This window comes from Lichenostomus cassidix, chromosome 17 (assembly GCF_008360975.1).
Source record: "Lichenostomus cassidix isolate B80296 chromosome 17, HeHo_3.0, whole genome shotgun sequence".
NCBI classification, from domain to species: domain Eukaryota; kingdom Metazoa; phylum Chordata; class Aves; order Passeriformes; family Meliphagidae; genus Lichenostomus; species Lichenostomus cassidix.
In genome coordinates, this window is record NC_139497.1 from 3,312,721 (window position 1) to 3,340,138 (window position 27,418).

The 27,418-nt window shown below is 47.9% G+C and overlaps 3 protein-coding genes and 1 non-coding gene across 11 annotated transcripts in view; 2 read left to right on the plus strand and 2 right to left on the minus strand.

The window, feature by feature from the left end:
• Positions 1–325: 325 nt before the first annotated feature.
• On the minus strand, positions 326–2,653 carry LOC146429828 (uncharacterized). 3 transcript variants are annotated; one of them, XM_085076608.1, is made up of 4 exons: positions 2,221–2,653; positions 2,024–2,111; positions 789–929; positions 326–642 (listed from the first exon to the last, which is right to left on the minus strand). In XM_085076608.1, the coding sequence occupies exons 2-4, from the start codon at positions 2,097–2,099 to the stop codon at positions 458–460; spliced, it is 402 nt and encodes a 133-aa protein (XP_084932734.1). In that variant the 5' UTR covers positions 2,100–2,111; positions 2,221–2,653; the 3' UTR covers positions 326–457. The 3 variants fall into 3 exon arrangements, with proteins under 3 accessions (XP_084932734.1, XP_084932733.1, XP_084932732.1); XM_085076607.1 differs by having other exon boundaries at positions 2,024–2,653; XM_085076606.1 differs by lacking the exons at positions 2,024–2,111; positions 2,221–2,653 and having other exon boundaries at positions 789–1,125.
• Positions 2,654–4,796: 2,143 nt separating this feature from the next.
• On the plus strand, positions 4,797–4,924 carry LOC146429829 (U6atac minor spliceosomal RNA). The gene has a single exon (XR_014855516.1). It is a non-coding gene; the product is annotated as a U6atac minor spliceosomal RNA (small nuclear RNA).
• Positions 4,925–6,298: 1,374 nt separating this feature from the next.
• WDR5 (WD repeat domain 5) lies at positions 6,299–17,553 on the minus strand. 2 transcript variants are annotated; one of them, XM_085076872.1, is made up of 14 exons: positions 17,469–17,553; positions 15,209–15,399; positions 14,402–14,510; positions 13,049–13,122; positions 12,036–12,125; positions 11,368–11,457; positions 10,735–10,818; positions 9,834–9,889; positions 9,628–9,674; positions 9,396–9,471; positions 9,038–9,071; positions 8,719–8,793; positions 8,367–8,454; positions 6,299–7,423 (listed from the first exon to the last, which is right to left on the minus strand). In XM_085076872.1, the coding sequence occupies exons 2-14, from the start codon at positions 15,287–15,289 to the stop codon at positions 7,323–7,325; spliced, it is 1,005 nt and encodes a 334-aa protein (XP_084932998.1). In that variant the 5' UTR covers positions 15,290–15,399; positions 17,469–17,553; the 3' UTR covers positions 6,299–7,322. The 2 variants fall into 2 exon arrangements, with proteins under 2 accessions (XP_084932998.1, XP_084932997.1); XM_085076871.1 differs by lacking the exon at positions 17,469–17,553 and adding an exon at positions 17,020–17,194.
• A 138-nt stretch (positions 17,554–17,691) lies between these two features.
• Positions 17,692–27,418, plus strand: part of BRD3 (bromodomain containing 3) — a 41,541-nt gene continuing 31,814 nt past the window's right edge. Inside the window, exons 1-3 of one of the 5 annotated variants that reach the window (XM_085076868.1) lie at positions 17,692–17,712; positions 19,436–19,586; positions 22,995–23,085. The gene's annotated coding sequence lies outside the window, so the exon portion shown is untranslated. Of the gene's footprint in view, positions 17,713–19,435; positions 19,587–22,371; positions 22,793–22,994; positions 23,086–25,077; positions 25,522–27,418 lie in introns of those variants that run through there. The other 4 variants (XM_085076867.1, XM_085076869.1, XM_085076870.1 and 1 more) reach the window with 4 other exon arrangements.

Sequence of the window (27,418 nt, forward strand, 5' to 3'; positions counted from 1 at the left end):
CTGGGAAAAATATCTGAGAAACCCCATCGTTCCACGCGGCCCCCCGTCCCCCTCCCCAGCGCCCACCCGTCCTGCCGGGGATGCTGGCGGTGCTGCCATCCCGAGCCGCGCAGCCCCCGCGGGATGCGGCCGGGATGCGGAGCGAGGGTCGCGGATGCCCTCTCGTGGGAAGAGCGGGGCTCGGCCGCGCTCCCGATGCTCGCGGGGACGCGGAGAGAGCCCCACAGCCCTGCGACCCCCTGCCCTGCTGGGACCCCCGAGCCCCGGGGAGCATCCCCGCCCTTGCCGGGCTGCGGCGCTGCATCACCGGAACCTCGCCAGGGCACAGCGTTCGGCACCGTTTATTGAGGAGCGGGGAGAGGAGGGCGTCCTGCCCGCCGGAAAGGGCAGCCGTGGGGACATCCCTGCTGCCAGCACCCATCCCGAGAGGATCCCGCGTCCCCCCGGCCCGTGCGGCTCAGGAGAGGAGCAGGGCGGCCAGGACGCAGGGCAGCAGGAGGTGGCCGGAGGGTGGCCGGGGGGCTCTGGGGGTGCCGTTGCACAGGTCTGTGTCGCAGCAGTGGATTCGGACCCCCGGCAGCTCCTGCTGCTGGCAGTGGCGGGAGGTGGCACAGCCGCTGGTCAGCAGGATGCCCAGGACCACTGCAAAGCAAGCACAGGGTGGCACATCAGGGGGACGGGCAGGGCGGAGGGGATGCTGTGACAGCCTGGCACGGGGGACAGGCCAGCTCGGGGGCCGCAGGGTTGGGTTTGGGGGTGACCAGCAGCTCGAGCAGCCCCAGACTCACCGCTCTCTGTTTTAATGCAGAAGCGGTGCTTGAAGCCCTGGTGGGACTGCGAGCAGGTGATCACCTCGGGGTTGGAGCACCCCATGTCCACGTTTTTGGTGCCAACCACGATGTTGCAGCCATAGCACTGGAGTCCAGACACTAAACGAGAACCAGAAGGAACACGGCTGGATTTTTCCAGGGGGGAAAAGACTTCAACTCGTTCCGAGCTGCTCTCTACCGACGGCTTCGCAGCGCTCCCTGCCTTGCCAAGTCGCATTAAGCCAGAGCCCGGAGCTGCCCGTCACTTGTTTACCCAGTGGGCCCAAAAATACAGACTCATCTCCCACTAGAGGTCAGTGCGAAATCAGAGATTAGCCGGAGATTTGCGCTGGGATCAAACTGTGGGAACAAGGGAGCTTTGAAACAGTGGGGTGTAAAGAGTAGGTGAAACCTCACAACCACAGACACCACCGAGGCAGGGCTCAGTCGCGCTCAGCTTTTCCTTTTTTCACCAAATTTCTCTCGTTTAGCTGCGCCTGTTTTGGAGGGATTTGCCCCAGAGGGATGGTTTTATCAGCGTGGTTTGGTTTTTCCCCTGGACACAGTCCTGGTGTTATCACAGGGTCTATCAGGGAGGCAAAGCAGAAGGGAAATTCTCCTTCAGAGCACTGAGAGCCAGCATGCCTGTGACCCTCGGCCAGTGGCCTGAGTGTGTCCCCAGGGTTTTGCACACTTGCCCTGGCGGCAGCTCAGCCCTTCCCTGCAGGGTCAGCGACTGTGTCTGGGAATTGCCACAATGGGAATTAAGCCATTTCTTCAAAAAAACCAAGAAAGCCTGTAAAGGATATTAATTTACACCACCCACCTCTGTTGTGGAGGTTAAGGGAACCTCTGTTGATTAATCAGGTTGCTGCCATTACCTTTCCTCACCTCCAAATTCCAACCCAGAGCCCTTCCTGTGCTCTCACAGGGTTTTGGGGACACAGCCAGACACAGCAAGTGCACATCCCCTGCCCCAGCCAAATCAGGGACGAGCAGCCCAAGGGATCCCAAATCCTGGCGCATTTCCCTTTGGTACAAAACACCATGACATTACCTCCATCCTAAAACCACCAGCGTGCAGCTGCACGGCTTGGGGCAGGAATGCCCCCAAATTCACCCCAAGGATAGATCCCACCCGAGCAAGCAGGGTTTAGGGAGGATGCAAGCCGTGACCCCAAGGCACAGCACACCCCGGGAAGGGCAGCACTTACCCTCTGGCAGGACAAACACCACGGTCAGCAGAGGCAGGATCCCATGGGCACCTCCAGGCATGTGTCCGCAGAGCATGGGGGACAGCTCCTGGGGGACACCCGGAGCTCACAGGGTGAACACCAGCTCTGGGGGAGCAGGCTGAGACCTCCTCTCCTCCCGGCTCTTCACCCCGACTGTCCTCGTCCTTCCTTCTCACCTGCAAACCTTTCCAGCAGGATTCCCGAGATGCCGTCGGTGCAGCAGGGATCTGCCTGCTCCCCGCTTGCCCAGCCAGCCCCTGGCACCCAGACTCCTTATGTCGATGCTTAATTTCTCCCTTTTCCTCTGGAGAAATTCCCCGATTCTTTCAGTTCATGCACAGACCTGAGTGCGTATGTGCTACCCTCGGTTATTTCTGTCCTATTTCCTCTGTCCACGATCACTTCCCATTAATACCACCGTGCAGCAGCTCTTGGAGAGAAATTCTCCCTAATCAAGATTTAGTTTTAAATCCACTTCGAAATCCTCTAATTCAGTTGGATTAGGCAGAAGGGGTTTGGGGAGATGTATGGTTTTACTTTTCTTTTTTTTTTTTTTTCCCCGTCTCTTTTTCCTCCCTGAGCTGCCTCATCTTCATGAACGGACCCACCGGCTTTCTGTGACATATTGTGCTATTTAAAGAGGGCAGGAATAATTTTATTAAAGAGAAGCAGTCAACTAATTTTAAATCCGAGACTTGAGATCCTCTAACAAAGTACAGCTCTGGGGATGGCCTTGGGGTTAAGGGGAAAACCTGAAGGAGCGAGAAAAGGGTTTGAATGCAATGTGTGTATTTACACACATGAAAATAGTTGCTTTAATAAAGCAAGGCCAAACAGAGCCAGCCCCGGGCTTGGATCAATTCTGGAGGGAGTTTGGGCTTGGGAAGCGGACAGAGGGACAGCAGAGGAAAGGACTGAGCCTTTCCTAGATGGCTCTGCAGGGTCAGGGTCAGACCCACAGCCACATGGGACACCACAGATGTCCCCAGCTGCAGGATGAGACCCCCAGCCCCCTGTTGGCTCCTCCAGCACTGTCCCCACAAGCAAAGCCCCAGCTCTCAGCGGAGCTAATGGGACTTGGAGAGCTAATGCTTACTAATAAGAGAGCGCGACGGAATGCACGGGATTAAAAAATTAAAATGACAAAATAAGCTGCTTATGTGGCTCATCCAGCAACTGCCTGCTAGCAGCACCTGAAATCCCCCACCCTGGGCACCCCAGCCCACCAGGCACCTCCTGTGCCACACAGAGCTCCCAGCCAGGCAGGCTTGGATTGATCTCCAACAGCATCTTCATTAGCAGGGATGCTGGTTCATATTTCACCGGGAGGCAGCACAAATTGGCCCAAGGAGGGGCAGCTACAGCTCAGGAGGGGCAGTTTGCACCGGGGAGAAGTGCCCAAGTAATGCAGCTCATGGATTCAAATCCCTTAAACCACCCACGGCGGCTCGCTTGCCTCAAAACAATGTGATTGTAACAAATGTCTGACACAGTAAAGCCTGAAAGCCTGGGGGAGAAGGGATAAAACGCAGGAAATGGGATTGATTTAAACGCGTGCATAAATCAGAGCATTCAATAAGGAGGGGAAAATAACTTTTAATCCCTTAATAAACTCATCAGTTATCTGGAAGGGGCAGCCAGGAGCAGCCTGGGCTCTGTGGCAGTGATGCAGCATCCCTGGAAGTGTCCAAGGCCAGGCTGGACAGGGCTTGGAGCAACCTGGGATAGCAGAAGATGTCCCTGCCATGGCTGGAGGCTGAAATGGGATGAGCTGTAAGGTCCCTTCCACCCCAAGCCGCTCTGTGAGTCTGTGCTGCAGCAGCTGTGCACATCTGGCGGGTCCAGGGCCACGCAAACCCCTGGGCGCTGCACCTGGACCCGCAGCATCCTCCGGAAAAGCTGCTCCTCCTCCAGCCACACACGGCACGGCTGGTCCTTCCTGCCGGGAACCGAGCGGGGAGGTCTGGGAGAGGGATGGAGCGATGCCTTGACCTGGCGTGGGTGGGACCCGCGGAGGGATGCTGGAGGGTAATCCCGGTGGGAACATCAGCTCCCAGGGCTGCTTTGAGGTGTTGCAGAGCTTATTTAGCGAGATGTTTGTCTGGTTTTATCCCCTTGGGATGCCGAAGAGAAAGGCCTTAAGAAAAGGCACAAAAAACACTCGAACGCTTGCACATCTGGAATTTGAACTCGGAGCGATTTACCAGCCCGGGCCAGCGGGAACGCGCCGGGAATAGTCTCCTTTCTCCCGCGCTGCGGCTGCGGGGGATTCCAGCCGCACATCCGGCGGTACGCTCCCGCTTAAACCCGCAGGATGCGCAGCGGGACCGCTCAGCCCTGCGCAGATTGCGCGGCTCTGCCGCAAATCCGCGCTGAGCTCACCCCGGCGCACCGCCCTGCCGGGGGCGGGACTCGAACCGGCGAACCAGAGCGCGCCCGCCGCCATCTGCGGGGCCAGAACGAAACCGCGCCCCGCGCGTCAGGGGGCGGGAAAAGAGGCTCCGCCTTCTGCGCGCTGATTGGCTGAAGGCGATGAATACATTAAAAAGCAGCGAAAAACGCGCGTTTGTGCATTTTTACCGGGATTTTTAGTGTTTTAGAGCCATTGTCAGAAGTAAAATAAAAGAATCATATGCGGATAAGAAATAGGTATCAAATTAAGAGGGTAAAACAGACAAAAGTTGTCTCACACTATCCTATATAGATGAGCTGTATTGGAGGTTTATATTGGCCTGGATGCAGCGCGCAATTTGTGTTGTATGAAAGGAGAGAAGGTTAGCACTCCCCTTGATAAGGATGGAAGAGGTCCTAGTGGCCTGTACAACACACATACGGTTAAGGCACTGCCACCTACTTCGTGGCATCTAACCATGTTTTTTCCCCTCATACTTTTATGAGCGAAACCCTTAAAAAACACAAGCAGCACCTTCTTTTTTAGTCACCCAGCTGGCCTATTCCCTCAGCCTAAAAATCGCCGGTGGAGCAGTGCCCAACAGCAATACCTCACCCTCCCTAAGCACGCTGTAACACACCCAACCCCCCAAAATCCACACCAAACACACAAAGTTTCCCCTCCCCTATTTCCAGCCCGTCCAGTCAGTGCAGAACCCTTCTTGTCAGTGCTGTGCTCGAGCTAATCCTCACCCTCAAACCACCGCAGCCATGCCAGGCTGCACAGAATTAGAGCTAAGTAGAGCTCATGCCAGTCGGCCCCAGCATTAATCCCAGGTGGGATATTAAGGATTTAAACACAACCTTTACCAAGAGCAGCTTTGGAGCAGATCCTTTACATTAGGGTTTTTCTATCCCTGTTCAAGAGATTTCCTCCTGATAGCAGAAAATTCATCTCGTTTCTGTGCAGCTCTGTGGCTCAGACAGCACAGCAAAGCCACTCACACACAGGAGAAGCACTGTGCCAGGAAATATTTCTGAATCAACATTAAAATGTTTTGCTGGAGGAAAATAACAGCTTCTCCACACTGCACAGCAGCACAGCCACATCTTGCATCGAAGAGTTTCACTGGCCTTCAAGAATAAGACTGAAAAAAATCGTGACTTGATCATTTTAGCAGCGAGGCTCACCAAGTCTAGACAGTGTTCCTTCCTGGGGGTAGTGAAAAACCTCCAAAGGCAGTGATATTATTAATAGCCACTTTAGCAGCTCAACATGAACTCTATTTTTATATTTTCAAAAAGAAAACCTATGCCTCATGTCTTGCAGCTCTTTTTCTCCAAGGGTTTCAAAGCGAGGCAGCCTCAGAGCAGCACTCCAGAGGTCTGGAGTGTAATTGATTTTCTGTTATTACCAAGCACACGAGAGGTCAATACCAAAAAAATGAGTTTTTGCTTCACCAGGAGCAAACCACCCCCTTCCAGCAGAACCCTTTGAGTGCTATAAAACTTGTGCCTCCACACATTTCTTACCAGCACAAGGTAAATCCTGGCTCCTTGCCCATCCTGCAAGGAGAGGGCAGCAGGAATCCTTTCCCTTGGCTAAAGCTCTCTGGCAGGGTTTGTACCAATGCTGTCTCTGCTGAGGACACCTTCAGCTCAGTCCTTCTAACTTCATTAAATAAATTTTGACTTGAGTTTCTCTTTTTTCTCCACAAGTGATGGAAAGCTGTTCCACACTGGTGCTCTTCATCCTCCCTCACCGGAGCTGATGCAGAAATTAAAATTTCCCCCTAGAATTGTTTTTAAGGGAAGCTTCCATGGACACAGACACTTCACATGAGCACACTCTTACCACAAACATACACATAAAATCCCACCTTTTTATTATGGCATATGGTATTTTTCTGCATGTGTAAATACCACATGGATATGACAAAAAGGGAAAGAAATACCAATGCTGAGATAGATACAGAGTCATGCCATTTGCAATACAGATTCATACCATGGATTGCCAAGATACAAAAAGTCTGGGTTTGTTTCTTTTTACATTGAAATAACTTTACAGTGTTCTGTGAGTTGGCCTTATAACCAGAAAAGGCAAAAAACAAAAAAAAAATTAAAATATGCTGAGAACAACTACAAGCAGAATTCATTTTAATGGTTAACAGAAGAACTGTAACTTTGCTCTAGAACAGCATCTATTAAACACACGTAACAAGAGGTAAGCAACTATACAGAAGGTAAGAGATTCCACCACAGGAGTCAAGTCAGGGGCAGGAAGAGGGAAATCTGGAACTGCATGGTTTTTATTTGGTCACAAAGTTTGAACTGAGTGTTTAAAATGAAGCACCCTTAAAGATGCAGCACTCCTATTTAAAACAATACAGAAACTTCCCAAGAGACTAGAACCTACATTCTGGGAAAAAAAAATAAAAAGTTAAAAAAAAAAAAAAATTAGACATTTAAAAAAAAAATTCCACACATCTCTAGGCTTGTGACTTAACTTACTGGTACAAAGTAGACTGGCAGCTCCTCCTTAAGCAGCAACAGTGCCCAGAAGCAATGCCATCAGAAAATACAGTATCTTTGGGGTGTCCAAGACTTCTGACCCGATGTCAGAATGATCCATTTGTCTGCCAAAACATCAGGCAGGAAAAGGAGACACTGCATCTTTTTTTTTTTTTTTTTTTCCACCACGTTGCCCAGCTCTAGCAGAGCTAAGATGTTTTCTTTGGGCCAGGACTAACAGAAACCACTTTTATCAAATATTCTTCAGGTTTCCTGCCAAACTGGATTTATGGGTGTTTTTTTTTTTAATAATTTTTTTTAAAAACTGTTGTTTTTTTTTTTTTCCCTGACAGTCTCTAAAACAATCTTGGAACGTTTAACAGTCACTCTTCCACAGTTTAATTGTTTTGTCGTTTTCTAGTGCCGCTGATGCGATGATGTTTTCTGTTGGGTGACAGGCTGTGGAGATGACAACATCTGAGCAGAAAGACAGAAAAATAGAATTATTTAGATCTGGTTCATAGCAGGCATTTCTGAAAATCAGCACGTGTTGCTATACTGGGCTTTAAAACAGCAAAGCCAAGTTATTGTTTCCTTGCAGCAGAATTAAATGTGTTATTTGTAAATATTTCACAAGTGTTGCTCCTCTGTGAAAGGAAACATGAGCAGGAAAGAATTGAGGGCAGTGGGAAAGTGTTTGACAGGTTTCAAAATATGAGAGATCTTGAAACTCTCTAGATTCCAGTTTTTACTTTTATCAGATCACATCAGACACAGCTGAATCAAAACCCAGGTCAGTTTTCTGTCTTGTTTCCAACTCCCTAGTCAATGCTTAGGCTAATGCTTAGTCATTGCTCTAGTTTGAAAATAAAGATCTTCTGCCTCTGCCCTCTTACACTCCAAATCAATGGAATCCAGCCCAAATCACTGGATAGAGCCCAAAGCAAAGGACTGAGCACACTGAGGTTGCAGTTAAAGCTCTGCTCTTTTGTAGGACTCAGCCTGGAGGAGCCATCAGGTGACATCTCATGGCTCAAGACCAGGCACTGCACAGACATTTCCAGTCCACATCAATCCTCATCCTTTGGAGCTGCAGCTCTGCAAGGTGTTAATAGGCCATTCAAAGCCACTAATGTTATGAGACATTTTAATATCTTGACCAGTTCTGTGCTCAGGGAAATCTCCTTTTGCAAGCTGATGTCAAAGTTCTCACAGTTTAAGAATAAAACATTTTCAATGCCCATAAAAACCCTTCATAAAAAGGAGCAAACTCCCAGGGCTCAATTAAGCTTCAGCCAGTCGAGAATTTATGGGTCTGACAGTCAAAATTGAACATCAGAGAGAAAATGCTCAGGCTAAGCCCTCACTTAGCCTGATATGAGGGATATTGGATCAATAAAAACAGAATTCTCTCCCTCACCTGTGTGTCCCTGTAGTTTCTGTACAATCTCTTTTGTCTGAAGGTTCCAAATATAAACCAGGTTGTCTTCTGAACCAGACACGATCCACTGGAGGGGCAGAGAGAAAACACAGTCATCTGGATCTTTCTGATCCATATCTGAGTGCTATCATTCAGTAAATATTTAATTGTTATGTGAAAGGGAGGAGGAGGAGAAGTCAGAAAATCTGCAATGGGACAGTGGAGAGACACAGAAACCTGTGGACCAGCACCCACCAAAGGAGGTTTCCAGCCCCAAAATCCTCTTTTACCTACAGTGAGAAGCAGTAAAAACTGAACACTGGTAAAAATAAATGATCAAATCCACACCAACCTTTCCACCAGTGACAGAGAAATTGGCAAATATGCAGTACTTCTCATTTTTGTGTCCTGTGTACGTCTTCAGGCACTGGAAGGGAAGAACCACAAGATATTAATACAGCTGGGAGGGAGTTTTCTCAGCCAAGGACAAACTCTCTAAGAAACAAAGACTAAACAGATCTGTGTTTCTCACCCTGCCAACTGATCTAGAGGATGCAGAGGGCAGCTCTGCCCCAGAACACAAAACTAACAACAAGTTTAAAAATCACATGTAAAATCCAGGTTTTCCTCTAAGCTTAGTGAAGTGTACTTATGTATAGAGAGAGAATTACCTTTCCTTTGCTGTAGTCCCAAAGTTTAAGAGTGCTGGAAAGAAAAAAAAGATTTTTGTTCTTGGGTGTGTTTCTTTTTTATCTGAAGATTTTCTAGCAGCAGAAAAAAGGTTTCCCCATACCAGAGTTCTGAAAATCTGCATGGATCATTTTAGCCTGGCTTTGGAATGCAGGGTTAGTTAACTCCAAAATATCAATTTTACTGCCATGCCATTCATATTCTCCTCCATAAAAAACACTCTATATAACAAAGTCATGTATTATCATTACTATGGCAGCCAAATAGCAAAATAAAGCATCATCTGATACCCCAAATTTCCAATCTGTGGGTTTTTCTCCTTTTTTTTTTAATACTTACTTGTCCAAAGTTGCAGCTAATATGTATTTGCCATTTGGTGAGAACTTCACAAAAGACACTGGAGGGTTATCATCATCTACAGCAAGATTAAAAGCAGTGTTACAGAGTGCACAGCTGTATTGGCTCACTGACAGGGGATTGCTTTTGACATTAATTTGTTTTTAATAGTTTCACTGAAACACAGGAAATCTGTGTGAAAAATAGAGCTCAGACAAGGAATATTTCTACTTACCAATCAGGGTTTTCAAGCACTGGCCTGATGCTGTATCCCAGATTCGACTGTTAAAAACACACAAAAATCATTATTACTGGGTTTGAAGCCTTTGTTACAATTTTAACACTACAAATACAAGGTTTTCTGTTGGTTTATTTTTTAAAGTCTTTCTTTTAAAATGCAGAAGGTTTGAAGAGTGATGCAGACAAGAAATAACCACTTACCAGAGTCCATCATAGCTACTTGACACTATCAGGGATCCATCCCGATTAAAATGCACCTGTAATATTAATTATTCATTATTAAAACGAGTAACTTTACTGATTGACATAAAGTTCAAATATTTAAGCTCCACTGGAAGTCCTTATTTTCCATTTCTGATGTGGAATACAAGTTTCTTCAGAAGCCAAGGACTCATGGCCACAGAGACACTGTTCAGACAGCATTAGCAGAATCAAACCTGGGATAGAACCTTATTATTTTAAGGACATGGAATAGAACCTCTCACATAGCCACTTATATGTTTTAATAACAATTTATTGCTATTTTAAAGGATTATGAGTACTAAGGGACATTTGTAAGTCTGAAATATCTTCCACACATGGCAGCAGCCATGGTTCAGCATATCTGAGGCTCAATTTTTATTCAGTTGTCTTCATTTCAAAACCACTAAGAGTTGAACACTTCCTGATTTTCCTTAATTCCAATGGATATCGCTGTATTCCAAGCTCACTTCTCCTATTAAACGACTGAGCTGTAAAACAAGAGTGTTCTATGGAACAACCCTACTCTGGATTTCAGCAATGGCTTGGAACAACACGAAAGCAAAAGAAATATAGGTTGTTCTCTGAGCATCAAGTCACACAAATCTGTGTCCCAGAACGACATTCAGGCATGACTGGCACACTGCACTATTCACATTTACAGCCAGCACCAAAATCCACATTGATGTTGGAGAAAAAAATAATTCCTTTCATTCCCACTGGCAACAACAACAGCCCAGCCTGGACACTGGGTAAGGGTTTGGTCACAGAGCACAAACTCACTCCTCTACAGGGGCAGGAGAGCAGCTCTGCTAAACCAAATAAGCATTTTTAGTGTGCTCACTGATCAGGAGGGACTTACAGCTGACACTGGGTCGGAGTGAGCAGGCAACGTCTTGAGGCACTTCCCTGTTTTCACATCCCATATCCTGACGCTTTCATCAAACTGCAGAGGGAAGAGAAGCACAAGGGATTTAGTGAAGAACCTGTTTGAGGCATTCAGGGTGGTACAACCTGGCTACAGCATGAGTTTTGTCCCAGCTGGGTCACAAAGCCTCAAAACAGAGCACAGAGCACAACTGGGAACATCTCCCAGTTTCCTGGGAATTCCTCCTCATATAGGAAACCTGCATGTTGAGCTCTGACCCAATCTGCCCAGGGAGAGGTGATTAGAAGTCATCCTTTAGATAAGTTAGAATTTAGGTGATTAGAAACTGTAAGTTGTATTATAAACTCTGTATTCACTACTTATGAATTGTACTTCATCAATCCTGCTTGCAGAAATCCTGTGCCATTCTAATCACAAATTAAGTGTGCTCCACTAATCATAATAATCTGTTAAGAAAATAAAGCTGTAATTGTAACTATGATTTAATGCCATCATCATTCTGCCAAGGATCCCTAAAGAACCTGTCTGTCCCTTTGGTGACAAGTGACAGAGTGTGCAGTACTTGCTTCCCACAAAGGAAAAAAAATATCATAAAAAATCACTCACTGAGCCAGAAACGATGAGGTTTGACTGAGGGTTGAAATTGCAGCAGAAAACGTAGTTACTGTGCCCTTTCAATGTCTTTAAGCACTTACCCTGAAATAAAATTCAGCAGAGTTAAACACACAGCATCACCCAGCAACACAAAGGCATCCAGAGAGACCACATTAAGGTTAATCACTGTGCAGCACAGAAAGAAACCATCTCTAGCCCCAGATTTAGATGGGCAGAGGGCCAGCTGCAACAGAACAGCAAAGAAAAAAACAACATAAAACAACCTCAAGGGTTGCAGACAAGGTGCAAATCCTTTGGGCAACTCAGGAGGATCCAAAAGGTTTAACATTCCTAATCAAAACCAAATTATCCAGTTCTCTCTGTCACTACAGAAAGGGGGGGAAAGCAGAAATAAGTGTAGCTATGATAAGAAGTTACAAAAAGGTTTCATCTGAGAGGCTTTTTGCTGTGGTAATACCTCCATCATAAAGCTGTAGTGCTCTCTCTCAGAGGACAACAAGCTCCTCGTGGTATCCACAAGCATCCCTCTCTTTCCAAGAGCAGACAGCTCAACTCATTCATCCTCACAGCCCATTCACCAGCTTGTGAGAAGCAGGAACACGAGTTAAGAAGCCAATGTTGGAGAAAATGAAGGTAAATTTATAATTTCTCACCCTTACCGAGCTTACATCCCATATTTTGAGAGTTTTGTCATCGGAAGCAGAGACAAGGAGGTTGGAATCTGATGACCAAGCAACATCAGAGATTCCCTAAAACAAAGGAAAACAATTCTCTTCTCAGCTCTGTTTGTTCAGCCACACAGAAAAGTAGAAAACACAGAGTGCAGATTACATTCCCAGCTGAAGCTTGAATGAAAATTCAGCACTGAGAGTCAGGAATTCAGTGATTTCACTGGGTTAAGAGCTCCTCTGGCACATGTTCATTTTCAGCTGAGCCACATACTCTGAGAACATCACTGGCTTGTTCACACAGCTCTTACTGTGGCCACCAAAACCCTTTGTTGGAATTCCTAAACAGAATGCTAATAAATTAATCTGAGTAAGTGGCTTCTCTTCATGACAAATGGCTGCTCTTTACAGTCCAAGTCCCCCAAGGCTGGAGAAGATTCCAGTGGTTTTTCTTTTGATAAATCTTCATTTTTGCTCATGAAACTTCAGCACATAAAGAACTTTAAAAAAAAAGGAAAACCAAAGGGTTTGGGAGTTTGTGTTTTCTTTAGAACTTCGCAGAATGAGTAAGTGTTGTGTTTATGTAGGCAAACCCACAAGAAAAATTCAATCTCCTTAAAAGGCAAGTGTTTTGTTCCTTATACAAAGGAAAGATGGAACAGGACACAGTGTTAGAATTCACAGGGATTTTCACTCAAGAATGCTCTGCCTTGTGTCTTGAGGTGGGTTCTCCTGAACTGCAGGGACACAAGAAGCTGGCTGGGCAGTGGGAATGCAGATATTCTATGATCAGCCTGCACTCCAGCCATATTCCCAGCCTGACCCAATATTACTCCAGCAATTCCAGGCTGCTGCACAGGACTATGAAACAAAGAACTACAAAGTAAGACTGAAGAACAAACCTTTTGCACAAGTAAAACTAAGCAAGAATGGAAATTTGTGAATGAGGAAAAGAAAGCAACATTCCTCACAGGTGAATTCATGCAGTAATCACCTATACTTACCAGCTTATGACCAGATATTGTTTTTTCAAACTTGCCATCATAAGCTCCCCAGATTTTAATGAGTTTGTCAGCAGCTGGAAAAGAACATGCCAGTTCAGAGATTAATTAAGAGCACTAACAGAGCTGTCCCTTCCAGGTGGAAGGAAATAAGTTAACCCCATCTCTGCAGACCCTGGGCAGTTCTCCCTCCCCAAGGAGACCCCAGGGAAGAAGGTGATATGGAATTGGTAAAGAACAGCTTCCTACACAGCACTCTGCAGCAGCTGAGGTTACATAAGCTGCCTGGAATGCAGAGAGTCTCCAGCAGCTTTAGTTTCCCTCATGACAACTTGGGTTTCTACTTTTGTTTTAGATTGCCAGTGGTAAAAGCAGTGCTGGTCCATGGGAATGCTTGAAAGGCTTTTGCCCCAAAAAGAACAATAATTACACCACAAGCTGCAGTGAATGAAAGCCTGCAGAAACCCAAACATGTTATCCATGGTAACTCGCAAAACAAGGCAGAGAAAAAAGTTGGTGTTTGCCAGATATACAGTTTGGAAAATATGTTCAGGGGAGAGGGGAAGGGGGACTCTAACAGGGACACTATAAGAATTATTTATGTGACACACTGCACTGATCCTGCTGTTTGCAGTTAAGGCCCAAGCCATTCCCATGTCTGGAGGATGTTCCAGTGACCCTCACCATTATATTCAACTATTTCCAACTGCCCTTTCCTTATACATGGATCCTGTCTGAGTCACTGACAGTCACAGAAACACATTTTCAAGGGAAAGCTGTCAAGCAATGTCAAACACCAAATAAACCCTTATGAAATACCAAAGCTGACAGGAAGGGGACTTGCTCTATCACTTAAGAGAGCAAGAAGTGGAAGATTATTTATAATAACCTTCTGCACTTCACTGGGGTAATCAAAGCCTCTGAATAACAACCCCCACAGGCACACAGGACAGAGCACTGGCCAGTCCTGTGTGTCAGACTCTGCAGCCCATGAGCACTTTCCTTATTTCCCAGAGGAAAGCTTTGCCTGCACATAGTGTACACAAAATTTAATTTAAAAGCTTAAGCTTTTAGTGATACAGAAAAGCACAAGGGTTTCCTCTGCACAGGAAAGAACCCTCGGTTGGTTTTTGCCCATTTGCTCAGTACAGAAAGCTGAACAGGTGAGGGTTCTGGCAATGCAAAAACCCAGTGCTCAAAGTAACAGAACTTAAATTATCTCAAATTTGGTATCATTCTTTTAAGAAAAACCATGACATGACATCCCTCTCTCCCTGACAGAGGTAGCACTGCAGCCAGGCCCTTCTCCAAGGCCCACATTTGTGTTTGAGATGAGGTAAATCAAGCAATACTTACAGGAGCTGGCGAGCCACTCTCCGTTAGGGCTGAACTTGACTGATGACACTGCCTTTGTGTGTCCTGCTAATGTGAACTTGAGAGCATAGTTTGGCTTTACTGGGGCAGGCTGTAACACAAACATGCATGAATGAGTTAAATTCCAAATTTAGTACCTCAGTGGCCAGCTCTGATCGGTACACAGCAATGGACCACGTGGATGTCACAGAGATTCCAGCATTTACATTCCCAGTCCCCTCCAAATTCAAAAAACAACCAAATAAATCCAACACCCTTTCAGTCTGGGGCCTGAGTCACCCTTAAGATGAATTTCATCCAAACCAGGAACAAATAGGTGAGAATAATCCAAAAGCCTAGCCACAAAGTGCTTGGCATTTCCAAGTAACACTCTAGATATTGATCTGTGCAGTGCTTTTCAGTGTTTGCATTTTCACCCTGGTCATGAATTAAACCACAGGCCAATTCCTCCATGCCCCTAAAATCCCACTTTTACCCTTTTCAGCCCTTTGAAAAGGCTTCATGGTTAGACAATAACACCTCCTTCGAGCATCTTCAGGCTTCAAAGAACCTGAATAACTGTTTCCCCACTCCACAACTAGAGATTTCACCAATTCTCCAATCACCTCCAGGAATTCCAAGGATACAAACAAACAGCTTCCATCATGCTCAAAATGACAAGAAGTATTTCACTAGTGAGAACTTATCTATGTGAGGATTCAAATCCCTGATTCTGGTCTGGCTGCTGAGTGTTCAGGTAGTTCCAGGTGTTTTTACAGGGATATTTTTTGGAGCCACACACACACACACCTTGCTCTGATTGGTCGAGGAGGAAGGAGTAGATTGTGTTTTGGTGGATTCTGCATCTGGCTTCTTTTCTTCTGTTGCCATGGTTGTGGAGCTGGCAAATGAGACTTATGGGTGCTTGAAGGGGAGAATGAATGTGCTGCTTCAAAAGGCAGCTCTTGCCACCGAGAGGAGAACCGCGCTGAAAGGAAAACCTGGAAGAAAAACAAAATATTCTCATTAGCTGTCAAAAAAGATTCTCAGCGTGCACAAGAGTGAGACTGGTTGAAGTGCAGGTTGCCAGAAACCACTGTGAAAACCCCTATTTAATATCTGTTGAGCAACACAGCAGTATTTGAGGCCTTCAGACCTACTTATGTGCACGACCCAGAACTCAAGGCATGGCCTTTGATTCGTTCTTGGAAAGCTTTTTCCCACTGTGCACAGAAATACAGCACAATGGCTTTGGGGTGTGGCAGGGTTTTCCTATCACAGACCCCAAAACACTTCTAACAAGTACTTAGTAAAGTAAATACAGCAGTTTGTAAGGAAGATGGAAGGAACAATCCAAGGCCTTTTTATTTTATTAAGGCAGAGAACCCAAGATCATAAGGAACACAAAAAACCCCAGGCACTTGCAAAGCCAAGACCCAACTAGAGTTCTTTCACCTCCGAATGCGAATATTTTGGTCTCATATTTCCCTGCTAAAAGGTCTGAGCATCAAACCATGCCATCCTCCACCCGAGACTTCCCCCTGACTGGCAGCAGCCTTGGATCAGCCTCTCCAGCCTCACTCTCTGTAACAAGACCTGATGGAGAGCAGTGCCAGCATTCGGTAATCGGGGCTGATGCTGCAGAGTGGAACAAATCTCCACTGCAGCTCGGCCACATTTCAGCTCAGCAACAGAATCACCCCCAGCTCACACTGCCAGGATCTGCCTCCTAAGTGCATTTGCAAGATCGCAGCTCCTTTTGCTGGTGGCAGCACATTAGGAAACGAGAGCATTTTCTCTCAGGATCCGCTGGCATTCCAAGCATCTCCTTGCCGAGAGGGTGCAGAGCAGGGCACTACCAGTTGCCTGCCGGCTGTGCTCGGTGTGGGGAGATCCCAAAATCCCAGAAGGGAGCACAGCAGCTCATGCGGTCCAGCAGGGTCATCCCAGAGCACATGGCACAGCATTGCCTCCAGCCTGCTCCTGACTCTCTCCACTGAGGGACACTCCACGCCCTCCCCGGGCAGCCTGGGGGCCACAACACGACATTAAACTTTCCTCACGCGGATCCTGCTCCTTTTTCATCTGGAACTAATCTGGCAACTCGGGCGAGCTCGAAGCGCGCTGCCAAACCACCGCAGCCCCGATTCCCTGGGCCGGGGGAGCTCCATGCCCGGGGGGGAGCTCCATGTCCAGGGGAGCTCCATGCCCGACGGAAGCTCCATGCCCCGGGGGGGAGCTCCATCCCAGCGCATCCCCCGCCCTCCGGCACGCGGTACCCACAACACCCCCCCCGGACCCCTCAGGCTCTTCCCTCGCTCTGGAATGTGGGGACGGCTGCGGGGAGCTCCCGGATTTGGGGAGGGGGTGTGAGGTGAGCGGAGGGTCCCCACGCGGCTGGGGGGGCCCAGGGCGGGGGCCGGGCGGGAGCGCGCCGAGGGGCCGGGAGGAGGAGGGGGGGAGCGGGCGGGATCCGCGCGCGCTGCCTGAGGGGAGTGAGGGGAGGCGGCGGCGCCGCGCGCGGAGCAACGGCGGTGCGGGAGAGCCGCGATCGGTGCGGGAGGAGCAGAGCGGAGAGGAGCCGACGCGTCTCGCTTTCTCCCTCTCTCTCGGTGACTTACCGGGGAATGGGGATGGGGAAGGGAGGGACGGCGGCCGCCGCCTCCTCCGCGGCGAGGGAGGAGCGCGGCCGCGGGAGGGGAGGGGAGGGACGCGGCGGCGGTGGCGGCGGCGGGTCCGGGTCCGCCAGGCGGGGAATGCGGGCCGGCGCCTGCGCGGAGCGGGCCGGAGGCCGCACAATGCCGCTCTCTCCCGGGAGCGCTACGGCGCGGCCCGAGAGCCAAAAGAGCGGCGCGAGTGCGCGCACGGGCGGAGCCCAGCCCCGTGGCGTCCTGCCCGCCCCTTCCCCTCCTTCTTTCCCCTCCCTTCCTTCTTTTCCCTCCTTTCTCTGCTTCCCCTCCCATCCCTCCCAGCGCCCGCTGTGGGCAGCGCCCTGCCGTGCGGCCCGCGGGGTGTGGGCCGCATCCGGGCCGGTGTGGCGTTCCCGTGTGGGAAGCAGGGACACACGGACCGGGATCGGGTGGTCTCGGCGCTGCTCCCGCCGCCCCGGGGCCGTTGAGCCCCGCTGGAGGGGTTAGGGTCGTTGGGGTGCATCGGCAGCTGGCCCCGTTGGATGCACACCGATAAAAGCGGCTGTGAGGAGAGCGAGCCAATTCGCAAGGCAGTAATAGCTGTGATAATGTCCATAATAATGTCTGTAGAATGTATAATATCCATAATATTGTCTGTAAGGTGGGGTCGGGCTCTTCTGCCAGGTAGGTCATCCTCAAGCTCCACCAGGGGAGGTTCAGGCTGGACATCAAAGGAAATTTCTCCATGGAAAGTGTTGTTAAACGTTGGATCAGGAGGAAATATTAAACATTGGAGCTGCCCAGGGAGGTGGCAGAGTCCCCATCCCCGTGGGTGTTCAAGGAGTGACTGGATGTGGCACTCAGTGCCATGATTTAGTTGACAAAGTGATGCTCAATCAAAGGTTGGACTCGATGATCTCCGAGGTCTTTTCCAACCTAAATGATTCTGTGATTCTCTAATGCTGATGCTTGAGCCATTTAACACCATAATCCTTGCCTGGGTGAGAGGGTATCTAAGGCAAGGTGGTTTTTCTCAGTGTATTGTCACACAAAAAGCCCTGACTCAGAAAAGTGTTTAATTCATTAAGGCCGAACAGCCCAGTTACAGTTAAACACGTGTTTAAGCACTTTTCTGGAGAGCAGTGGGTTATTTCTGAACCCACACGTTGCAGTCTGCTTTCAGTTAAGAGGGAAGAAAAGGAGACGTGTGTCATTTACTGGCCCTTTAACACAGGAAGATATTTAGCTTCCAAAAATTCTAGTGGCAGTTGAGAGAGGAAAAGATGAAAAAAACCTGTGGTATAGTGAAGCCAAGGCCCTTCTCCTCCAGCCTGGAATCCTGCAGCAGAAATCTGGAGAATTAGCCCTGCCTTCTAAACTCAGGGAGGTAAAACACAGAAGAGCTGCACAGGCACCAGAACAATATTAGGAAACAAATCCAGTTAAGTCCCTGGTGCTGATTCTTGCAGAAGGTTTTGGCTTGAAGTTTCCAGTCTTTTAAAAAATAAATATGAAATAAAATGGGAGCACACCGATCATCAGTATGATGCTATTTATGGAACTTTCTAGTGGCAGGGTGTTTTTGTTTCTTTCATGTTGGAGATAAGTTTGTATTTTGCCTCACAGTGTCTGCTTCGGGAATTTTTTGCCTGATTTTTTTCTATATATGTGGAAAATACATAGAAATATAAGTATGTATAAAATATATGTGCATGTGTAAAAATCCTTATCTGCTCTGAATAGTAACTCTCTGGAAACTGAAAACTGTAGCCTTCACTACAAATTGAGTGTAATCCTAACAACCCCTTAGCCTCTAAGTGTCCTGGATTTTTTTTTAAACTAGTTTAAAGTATGATAAACTCCATTTGGCCAAGTACCTGAACCCTTGCCAGGTTGGGTTTCTGACAGCATAAATCTTGGAGAAACAGCACAAACAGGGGCATTTCTTTGGGACTGCAGAACATCCCCAGGGCTCTGCAAAGAGAAAAAATTGGATAAAATTTCATTTGATGGTTATGAATCATCTGTGAGGGTCTTTCTTGCTCTCCCAGCCAGGCGTCCACAGCTGGGATCAGCAGGATGTGACATCTGTCCAAACTCCCTCTCTGGAAAAGTGTGGGGCTTGGCAGGCTTCTCCCTCACAAAATCTTTCATTCCATTTGGTTCCAAACAGCCTGAACTTGGGAACGTGCCAAGAGCACTGGGAAAGACACCTGCCCGAGGTGTTTGTGGGAGAGCAGCTTCCCATGATGATGAAAGGGAAAGAAAAGCCCATGTGTGGCTCAGACTGGAAGGAAGTGGCTGCTGCCAGTGCTACTGGGGTCCCTTTTGGGTGGCTTTCAGGGTGTCAGGGGCAGAGCTGAGGCCGTGGCTCCTGCTGTCACCAACATATATAATTTTGTCACAGGTTGCACCGAGACCAGAGCTAACCCAGCGCTGCAGATCTGATCCAAAGGACATTCCTGTTGGCAGAGAAGCTCCCAGGAACTTCACTACACACTGGACCTGCTCTTTTAGACCTGCCTGCTGCAAACCAGCTCGTGCTTACATTTGTAGTGGTGAGTAATCAGACACAGAGCTTACAAACTGTGTGAGCCCATGTTTATGTTTTGGCACAATTAGCAATCTCAGCTCGCATTTTTATTTGCTTGGGCCCCTCAGCAGACAGAGGAAGTGCAGAACAGACTTGCTGTGTGTTACGTTCTGCTCAAGAAACAGGGAGGAAAAACTCAGGAGAGACCTGCTGCATCTTTGAGGCTTCTAAAGAGCAGCTGATCTCTGACACAGAGCTGTTTTTGGGTGGTTCCTAACATGCTGCTCTGTTTTTTTTTCCTAAATCCCAGATACATCACATTTGTATGTTTCTTCTGGGATTTAAAAACAAACACTGAACCTTTTCCAGGATGATATTTCTACCTCCCCCACTATGCTCTGAGCCTTGCTTGCATCATTGCCAACATTTGTTCATTTAAAGCTAGGAAATCTCAGCCCAGTGGAGAGCAGGTAGGATTGGATTCATCCTGCTCTGGGAGGGATGTGTACAACACTCAGTCTAGGCATGAGGGGCCTATGGAAGCTGAAGAACTCATTTCATTGTAAGATCATGGATCAAACCCCTGTTAGTAAAGACCTGCTCAGAAAGATGATTTTGAAGAGCAGGTAGGACTTCCCACAGCACTGGAGACCTGCAATGTGCTATAAGATATCATTCAACACAAATTCCCCCCAATGCCAGTCCCAGCCAAGTCAATTCAGAGAGGCTGCTGATTTGAGAGCCCCAGCCTGAGTCACACAGGCTCTGGCTGCCAGACGTGATGACAGCCTGCCTCTCCCAGCCACTTCAACTGGAGCAGCAGGTTCTCAGCACTTCTGTGAATCAGGAGCTTTGTTCTTTGGCTGCAACCACAGTGAAAGGACAGTTCAATACAATTCACTCACACCCCTGAAACAGTTTTAGTGAAATCTATTTATTACTCATTGTCATTTACAAATCAAGATGTTTGAAAGTGTTACTGTTTGGTTAGAGGATCTCTGTGCCATTCTCTCCAGTCTTTGTGAGGGGCTAGAAGGAAAAAAGTAAGGAAACACAGAGGAATCCTTTAGGGCTTTGGCCAGCTGAAGTCTGGCATGTTCCAGTGTCTGTTGGTTTAAACTGCCAGCTCAGTAGCACACACTATTCACAGCCTTGCTTACCTGTGCAAACCACTGTGTCCACAGCAGGTGCTGGGTCTCCACATCACACTGAATGTCCAACAAAAGCATTCAGATGCAGGTAATTTCCAAAGAAACATTTTTAACTATGGCCAAACATACATAGCCATGTTGGCTGGGCAGTCGTCTTCCATTCCCAAATTCTGTGTTCATGTCCCTTTCTTCTCTCTCACAATAGTTTAGGCCTTTGCTCTGCTTCTTTCCATACATATAAATCCTAGCCCACTGTACCCCAGTCTCCAGCTCCTCCAAGTAAAGCTTCTTGATACATCCTGGTAAAACACACCATAGTCAGACAGAATATTTTATGGGCTCTTCATGCCCTTCCTGTCCATTACAGTGGAAGTCATTAATCTCTGTTTCACTGGTTTGAGAACTTCCAGCCTGGAAGAACTTTATTTGAATCCACTCTGGACCCTCCTCTGGATATCATCTGTCTCCAGACCAGCATTCAGGTCACAATCAAAACTCCTCTTTGCAGATGAACACTTAAAAGTTCCTACAGGTCTTGAGGTCAATTTTTTCCTGTCTTCCCTTCAAATAGCACGGTGCTGTGCCTTTGGGGGCTGGTGGACATCCTGGCTCCTAGCTTCCCAGTCTGGGGTCTCTGCTCACCCTTTTCCAGATGAAGAGTGAACACTGAAGACCCAAAAGCCCTGCAGGCACTGACAGATTCCCGGGAGCAAGGAGCCAGGGTGGCCTCACAACTGGTGTGTCCAGGCTCTCAGAAGTACAAAGAATGAGTCAGAAGAGTTGAGTCCCAGTTCTGACTCTGCCCATGATTCTCCACATCATCATATTCCCTCTCAGCTTCCTCAGCTGAAAAACAGGAGTCATAATATTTCCTTACTTACAAAAGCTGTTAGGAGGATTATTGCATTGTTGTGAATTCCACAGATGAAAGGTACTACAGAAGAACAAACTGCAATTATTGTTTCAAACCTCTGCCCTAATCCTGTCATCCTTAACTTACTGAATAACACTTACTCAATCGAGGAAATCCTGCCACTACACTGAAGAAGATCATTGGAAATGATGACTCTCTGTTGCAATAAGAGCATTTATCCCCTTGTGTTCAACACCCTTCTGCCTGGCACTGGAGTGATTCAAGTCATAATCTCCCCTTGCAGTGGGGAGCTGTGGTTTTGATGGTGAAATAGGCACAGGTGAAAATCAGAGGCTTACAGTAAGTGCCTATTGCAAAGATCAGAAAAATTGGTGCTCCCAGCAGTCCCTGATTTCTTCTAAATACTGTTGGGTGCAGTCACACAAGGCACTGAGTGTGGCCCATCCTCACAAAACTCATTTGTCCCACAAATCTCTCCCTTTCCTGCTTCCATCCCCTCTTGTTTTCAAAACACTCAACACTCCACAAGCAGAGAAGCAAAAAGTACCAGTGTTTAAAATCCCTGAAAACTACTCTGGTTTTGCACAAATAACATTTGTCTTGTCAAAGTGTGTGCACAAAGCTTGTGAGAAGGATGCAGGTACCACTGGGCATTACAGGTTAAAAGTACTGCAACAGCCAGGAATAAATACACAGCAGGTGTTCGTTAACAAGGCACTAATTGGGTAACTGGAGGTGCAACATAAAAGACCACAGAGGCCAGTCAGCAGGTTTTGGGTGAATCTAGGATGCTCCCCTGAGCTTGGGGAGCAGGAGGAAGTAAAGAGCTACTGCTGTAGCTTTGCATTTTATGGAAAAGCTGGTGTTAAGGTGTCTCAGAATAGGCAGCCTGTTACATCTTGTGCATGAAACTGCGTGACAAAATCAGTTCAGAATTTAATTTAAAGATTACAGCTCTCTTTTCCTCGGTTGAAGTGCTTTTACTTTGGCTTTGGTAACTTGAGCTTAAATTGTTCTGATTTGATTTCACTGTACCTCCTAAGGGGCTTATTCAAACTGAGTCAGCTTGTGCCTGTTTGGCTAAACCATTATCTAAACTCACTGCCTTGCATAAAGAAGGCTTTAGGGATCCCAAAATATGTTTGCTTTCCTAATCCCTTGGAGGATGCAGTGGGGTTCTTCAAGCACAAGTCTGCAGACCTACAGGTAGGTGTGTGAGTGACTGGTGTGTTCCAGGTTGAAAGCTGATAGTGGTGAAATCTCTGGGGACAGTTTCCCACGTGAATTATTTTGCCTGCTCAGCCTGATGCATAATGAACACGACAATTTGGGATGAAACTGCCTTACACCCAGCCTAGGTGAGATAAGGCAGGATAAGGTGTAATTTGAGACTGCTTTTGGGCTGCAGTTTTGATGCACCCTTCATAATTGTGCTCCTGAAAGTGGACTTGCAGTGAGGATCCAACTCCAATGTTGAACTTGTGCCCATTCACTGGGAGGTGAGTGCCTTGCTAGTTTGGAGAGTTTCTGCTCTCTGGCTTCTCTTGTCTCTGCCTTTTTGCCTGCACTCCCCAGTTTCTCTCTGCTCTGCTGTTGTGCTCTCTATCTGTTGCTGGGTTTGCTGAACACTTTGCATTAGGAGACCCCTGTTCAGTTCCTTGTGGCTCTGCCAAGTCTTATACTGCAGCCAATGCTTTTTTTTTTCTTGCAGGAGTTTGTCTTAAACTAAAGTATAAATACTTTTAAAAACCGAGCTTTTAGATTATGATTTAGCTGAAAAGGAGTCTTTAAAGTGCATGGAGTCCATTTTTCCAAGTGTTCATAATGAATAATCAGCCCATTTCTTCCTGCCCCCTCCTTTGGAAAGTTTCAGCTGCCAACTTTTCCCAGCCCCCATGCTCAGAGCTGCAGCAGTTTTCATTTAGGGGCTCTTTGGTCATGCTCATGATTTGGTGTCTGTGCATGTTATGGCATTCATGAATTCCTGCTCTGGATATCCATGTGGCTCATGCACATCCTGGAGCAGGACAGAGCATTCAGAACTGCCCTGATTCCCTTCAGCTCTCAGATGCTGTGATACACGTGTGGTCTTTTAGATTGCCTTGAAAATGAGCTTAGAGCAGAATGATGGTAAAAAGTGCTCAAAATCCAGGCCTTCCTTATACTCCCTTGTATCTGGTGTTCAGGACACTTGTGGGCAGGGCACAGTTCAGGTGGTGTTACTTCATGTAGCTCATGAAGTGTGGTGGTTCTCCTTAAGAATTCCTGGAATTTACCTTTTTATTTTGTAAATTAGATTGCTTGCATGCTTTGTGCTCCTGCAGAGACCACGTGCTCTGGGTGTGGAGGTGACTTTTGGGTACCTGATGGCCAAGTCATCTGGTCAGCTGGCAGGAGGGAAGCCCAAGTCACACACGCTGACCTAGAGTGGGGTTTGGGTGTTGATGCAGATACATCAAATGCTGCCTTAGTAAATGTATCCCACAATGGTCGAGTTGTGAGTTTGATTCCTGAATTTGTACAAGCCTTAGAGTTGAGTGCCAAAAAGCACTTTTTTGGGGGGTTTCTTTGAGGCATGTGCACAACTTTGGTTCCATCCTGAGGCAGCTGAAGCACAGCTAAGTGGAATTCTCCTAAGCCTGTACAATCTTTCTGATTATATCATACCTCTGGAGAAATTTCAGTCCCATTGGTCGTGTTTTTCTAACGCTAATCTTCTGGAAATAAGGTCTTTTAGTAAAACTGCCTTCACCTTATGGTTACAATAAACTGACTTATTAATTGGCATCAGCATGTGGCTGTCTGAACCAGCAGCGTGGCAGCCTCTGCTGGCACACGTGTCCACAGAGAAATCTCCTCATTCTGCCTTATTCCATATTGGCACTCAAATATTCCCCTCATTTATTTTCCAATAGTTCTATTATTTTTTTTTCTGCAGCAATTCAGTCATATTTTGGCTTATAACAAGTTTTTTGTTTTAACTTCTGTTTGCACTTGTGGATTTGCTTCAGGACACGAGTTGTGTGGATGTGTTACTTGGAAGTGTTTGTAACAGCGCTGATGTTTGTTGATGCTTTTATGGTGGCACGCTGGTAAATTCACATTGTTTTTATTGTATACATTAGATTAATTTCTGTTGTTTTCAGCAGTTGACAGTGTTATGAAATGCACCAACTACATCGGGCTGTGGGTTTTTCTTGATGCATTTTTTTTGGCCGCTCACTACTCCAGCGTACATCGGCGGCAGGCTATTTTTATTGCAGCTCGTATTAGTTGTTGCGTAATAAATGCGAGAGCGCATTACCCAATGCAAACCGCGATTTAAAAAAACACTCCAAAAAAAAAAAAAAAGAAAAAAAGGGGGGGGCGAGAGCAGTTGTGATTTCCAGCTCGGCCTCCCGCAGCACGCGTGTCCCCGCGTGGGTCCCACGCGCGTTTCCAGCCGCACTTTTCAGGCTCTGCTCGTACCTCGGGAGCCGCGGAGGCGCGACGCGGGCGGAGGGGGGAAGCCGGGATTTTCCCCGGCCATGTCTGCCCGGGGGACAGCCGCCAGCCGCCACCTCCGCGCGGCTCCTTGTCGCGGCTCCCCAGCCCCGAGCCCGGCCGGCCGTTTGCCCCGCCGGGGACACGGCGTGAGGCGTACCGCCGCCCGCTGACCGGGGCATCACCCCTGCCGTTCCTGTCCCCTGCCCGCCGCTCCGGGGAGGGCGCGGGGGGCCGGGGGGGACCCGCCGGCTTCTGGGACTTGTAGTGCGGGCTGCGGCCGCCGCTGTTCCCCCGGCCCGGCCCGGGACTACGGTGCCCACATGGCCTTGCGCCCCGGCGCATGAGCGCTCGGGCGCTGTAGCGCATCTATTATACTGCCTTGCCGAGGATAAAAAGAAGAGCAACTGGAGGGACTATAAGGCAAACGTTGCTGGAGCTGCCGGGGCAAAGTAATCTATTTAATCTTTCCCTTTATTTGTTAGATGCTTGGGTGTGCATTGCTAGCACTGGGCCATGGTTTCTGGAGGGAGGGGGGCCGGGGAAGAAGGGGGAGGAAAGCAAAACCCACTTGGGAAAGGCCAATGCTGATTTTTTTTTTTTTTTTTTTTCCCCTCCTCTCTTCTGCTCCTTCTTGTTGCGAGAGCCCCGCGTCGCTCCCCGCGGCCCCGCAGCCTTTGTGCGCCGCCACAATTGTAACAAAGCGCGGCGGGGCTGGCTGCAGCCTGGCCATTGATTTCCTCCCGGCCCCGCCGCTCCTGCCCACCCTTTTCTTCTTCTTCTTCTTCTGCCGCTTCTTCTCCATCTTCTGCTCCCCCCTCCCCTTCTCGCTGAGCGCCCGAAGACGCCCCGGCCGGGCGCAGCCGCGGCCCCGCCGAGCCCCGCGCCCCAACGCCGGACGGGGTTGCTTTCTTTCTCTTCTTTTTTTTTTTTTTTTTTTTTGTTTTTCTTCTTCTTCCCCCCTCTCTCGCTCGCTTTCCCTCGCTCGCTCTCTCTTGCCCGCCATCTTTTGAAGGGGAAAATTAGGGGCGAAGAAAAGGAGGGCTGCAGGCGCTCTTAAAAACAAGGAGAAAAGAGAGAAAGAAAAAAAAAAAAAACGGAGGGAAGAGGGGGAAAAAAAAAATCTAAAAAATAGCGCGGAGGAAGGCGGGGGATTAGGCAGCTTCCAGCCCCCGGTGCCGGCGGTGCGCGGGTCCCCGGCTCCGCGTTTGTCGCGGCCGCGCTCGGGCGCGGAGCGGAGCCCGGCGGCGGCCCCAGCCCTGGGCCAGCGCCCGCCTGCTCCGGCCATTTCCCCTGCCCTGCCGCTGGCTTGGGAGCTGGAAAAAGGTCTGAGCAGGCAGCGGATGATGGGCTGGAAAGTGCGCGTTTCGCGTGTTGTCCGTGTCCGCATGCATTTATTTGTGTATGTGTGTGTGTATCCAGCTGCTCCGCTCGTGTAAATATCCGGTGTTTACCAAACTTTTTGCAAATAAATGGAAACCCCAGGGTTCGCTGCCTAAACTTGATATGCTTTCTGGGTGTAAAAAGAAACGCAGATCGCAGATTTATATATAGAAGTGTCACGCTATAAATAATGCTACCGATAATAAAATGTAAAACTTCAAAACTCAGCCGTCCTTCTCCTCCGTTTATACTTCTTGTTTGGGTTTGGCACCTCCCTGGGCGCTGGGGATAGAGCATTATTTGTAGCCTGCTTGGTTTCACTTTCAAACAAAGCTGTAGTGTTCAGGTCGCGGGTCTCTGAGCGTCTTTACGTGGTTGGGTCTTGCAGGGTGTTGATTCAGAACGTGTTTTCCTCCAGAATTGACTCTTAACAACGTGGAGAATGTGTTCTGTAAGGGTAAATGTTCTGTGACAGTCCCAGAGTGTGGATGTTCCTGTCTGTTGATTTTCTTCAGGAGTCAAAAGTTACTAAAATAAACTTGTTTGGATGAGCAGATACGATAGCTTCACTAATGTTTTAAACTTTTAGATGTAGATTTTGGGTTGTTTGTTTTTGGTTTTTTTTTTTTAATCTTAAGTTCCCTGACACTGGTAAATAATATCAGTTTAGGAGTTGACTTAGTTAGCAAAGCACACCTGCAGTTCCTTGCTGGGAATAGAGAAGCACGTTTTTAAAAATACTTGTTAGTATTTTTAACGTGTCCAGTGTACGTGAGTGTGCTGAGGGGGTGTGTCTACGTGAAACTGGAAGTTTAGTTTTAAAGCTGAAACTGTTGTCTTGAGTTCACACAGTGCTAAGCCAAGGTATTAGAGGGGACTTGGTGACTACCATATGTGCTGCAGGATCTGGGTGACAAGTGCAGAATAAATATGCATCGATCAAAACAAACAAGGAGTCCCCAAAGC

Coding starts and splice junctions, on each gene's coding strand:
- LOC146429828 (XM_085076606.1), bottom strand. CDS start 1,047: ATGCGACTTGGCAAGGCAGGGAGCGCTGCGAAGCCGTCGGTAGAGAGC. Junction 643..788: donor CTGCATTAAAACAGAGAGCG/GTGAGTCTGGGG, acceptor CTTGCTTTGCAG/TGGTCCTGGGCATCCTGCTG.
- WDR5 (XM_085076872.1), bottom strand. CDS start 15,289: ATGGCAACAGAAGAAAAGAAGCCAGATGCAGAATCCACCAAAACACAA. Junction 11,458..12,035: donor AAATATGGGATGTAAGCTCG/GTAAGGGTGAGA, acceptor ATTTTATTTCAG/GGTAAGTGCTTAAAGACATT. Junction 9,890..10,734: donor ACTCCGACCCAGTGTCAGCT/GTAAGTCCCTCC, acceptor TTAATATTACAG/GTGCATTTTAATCGGGATGG.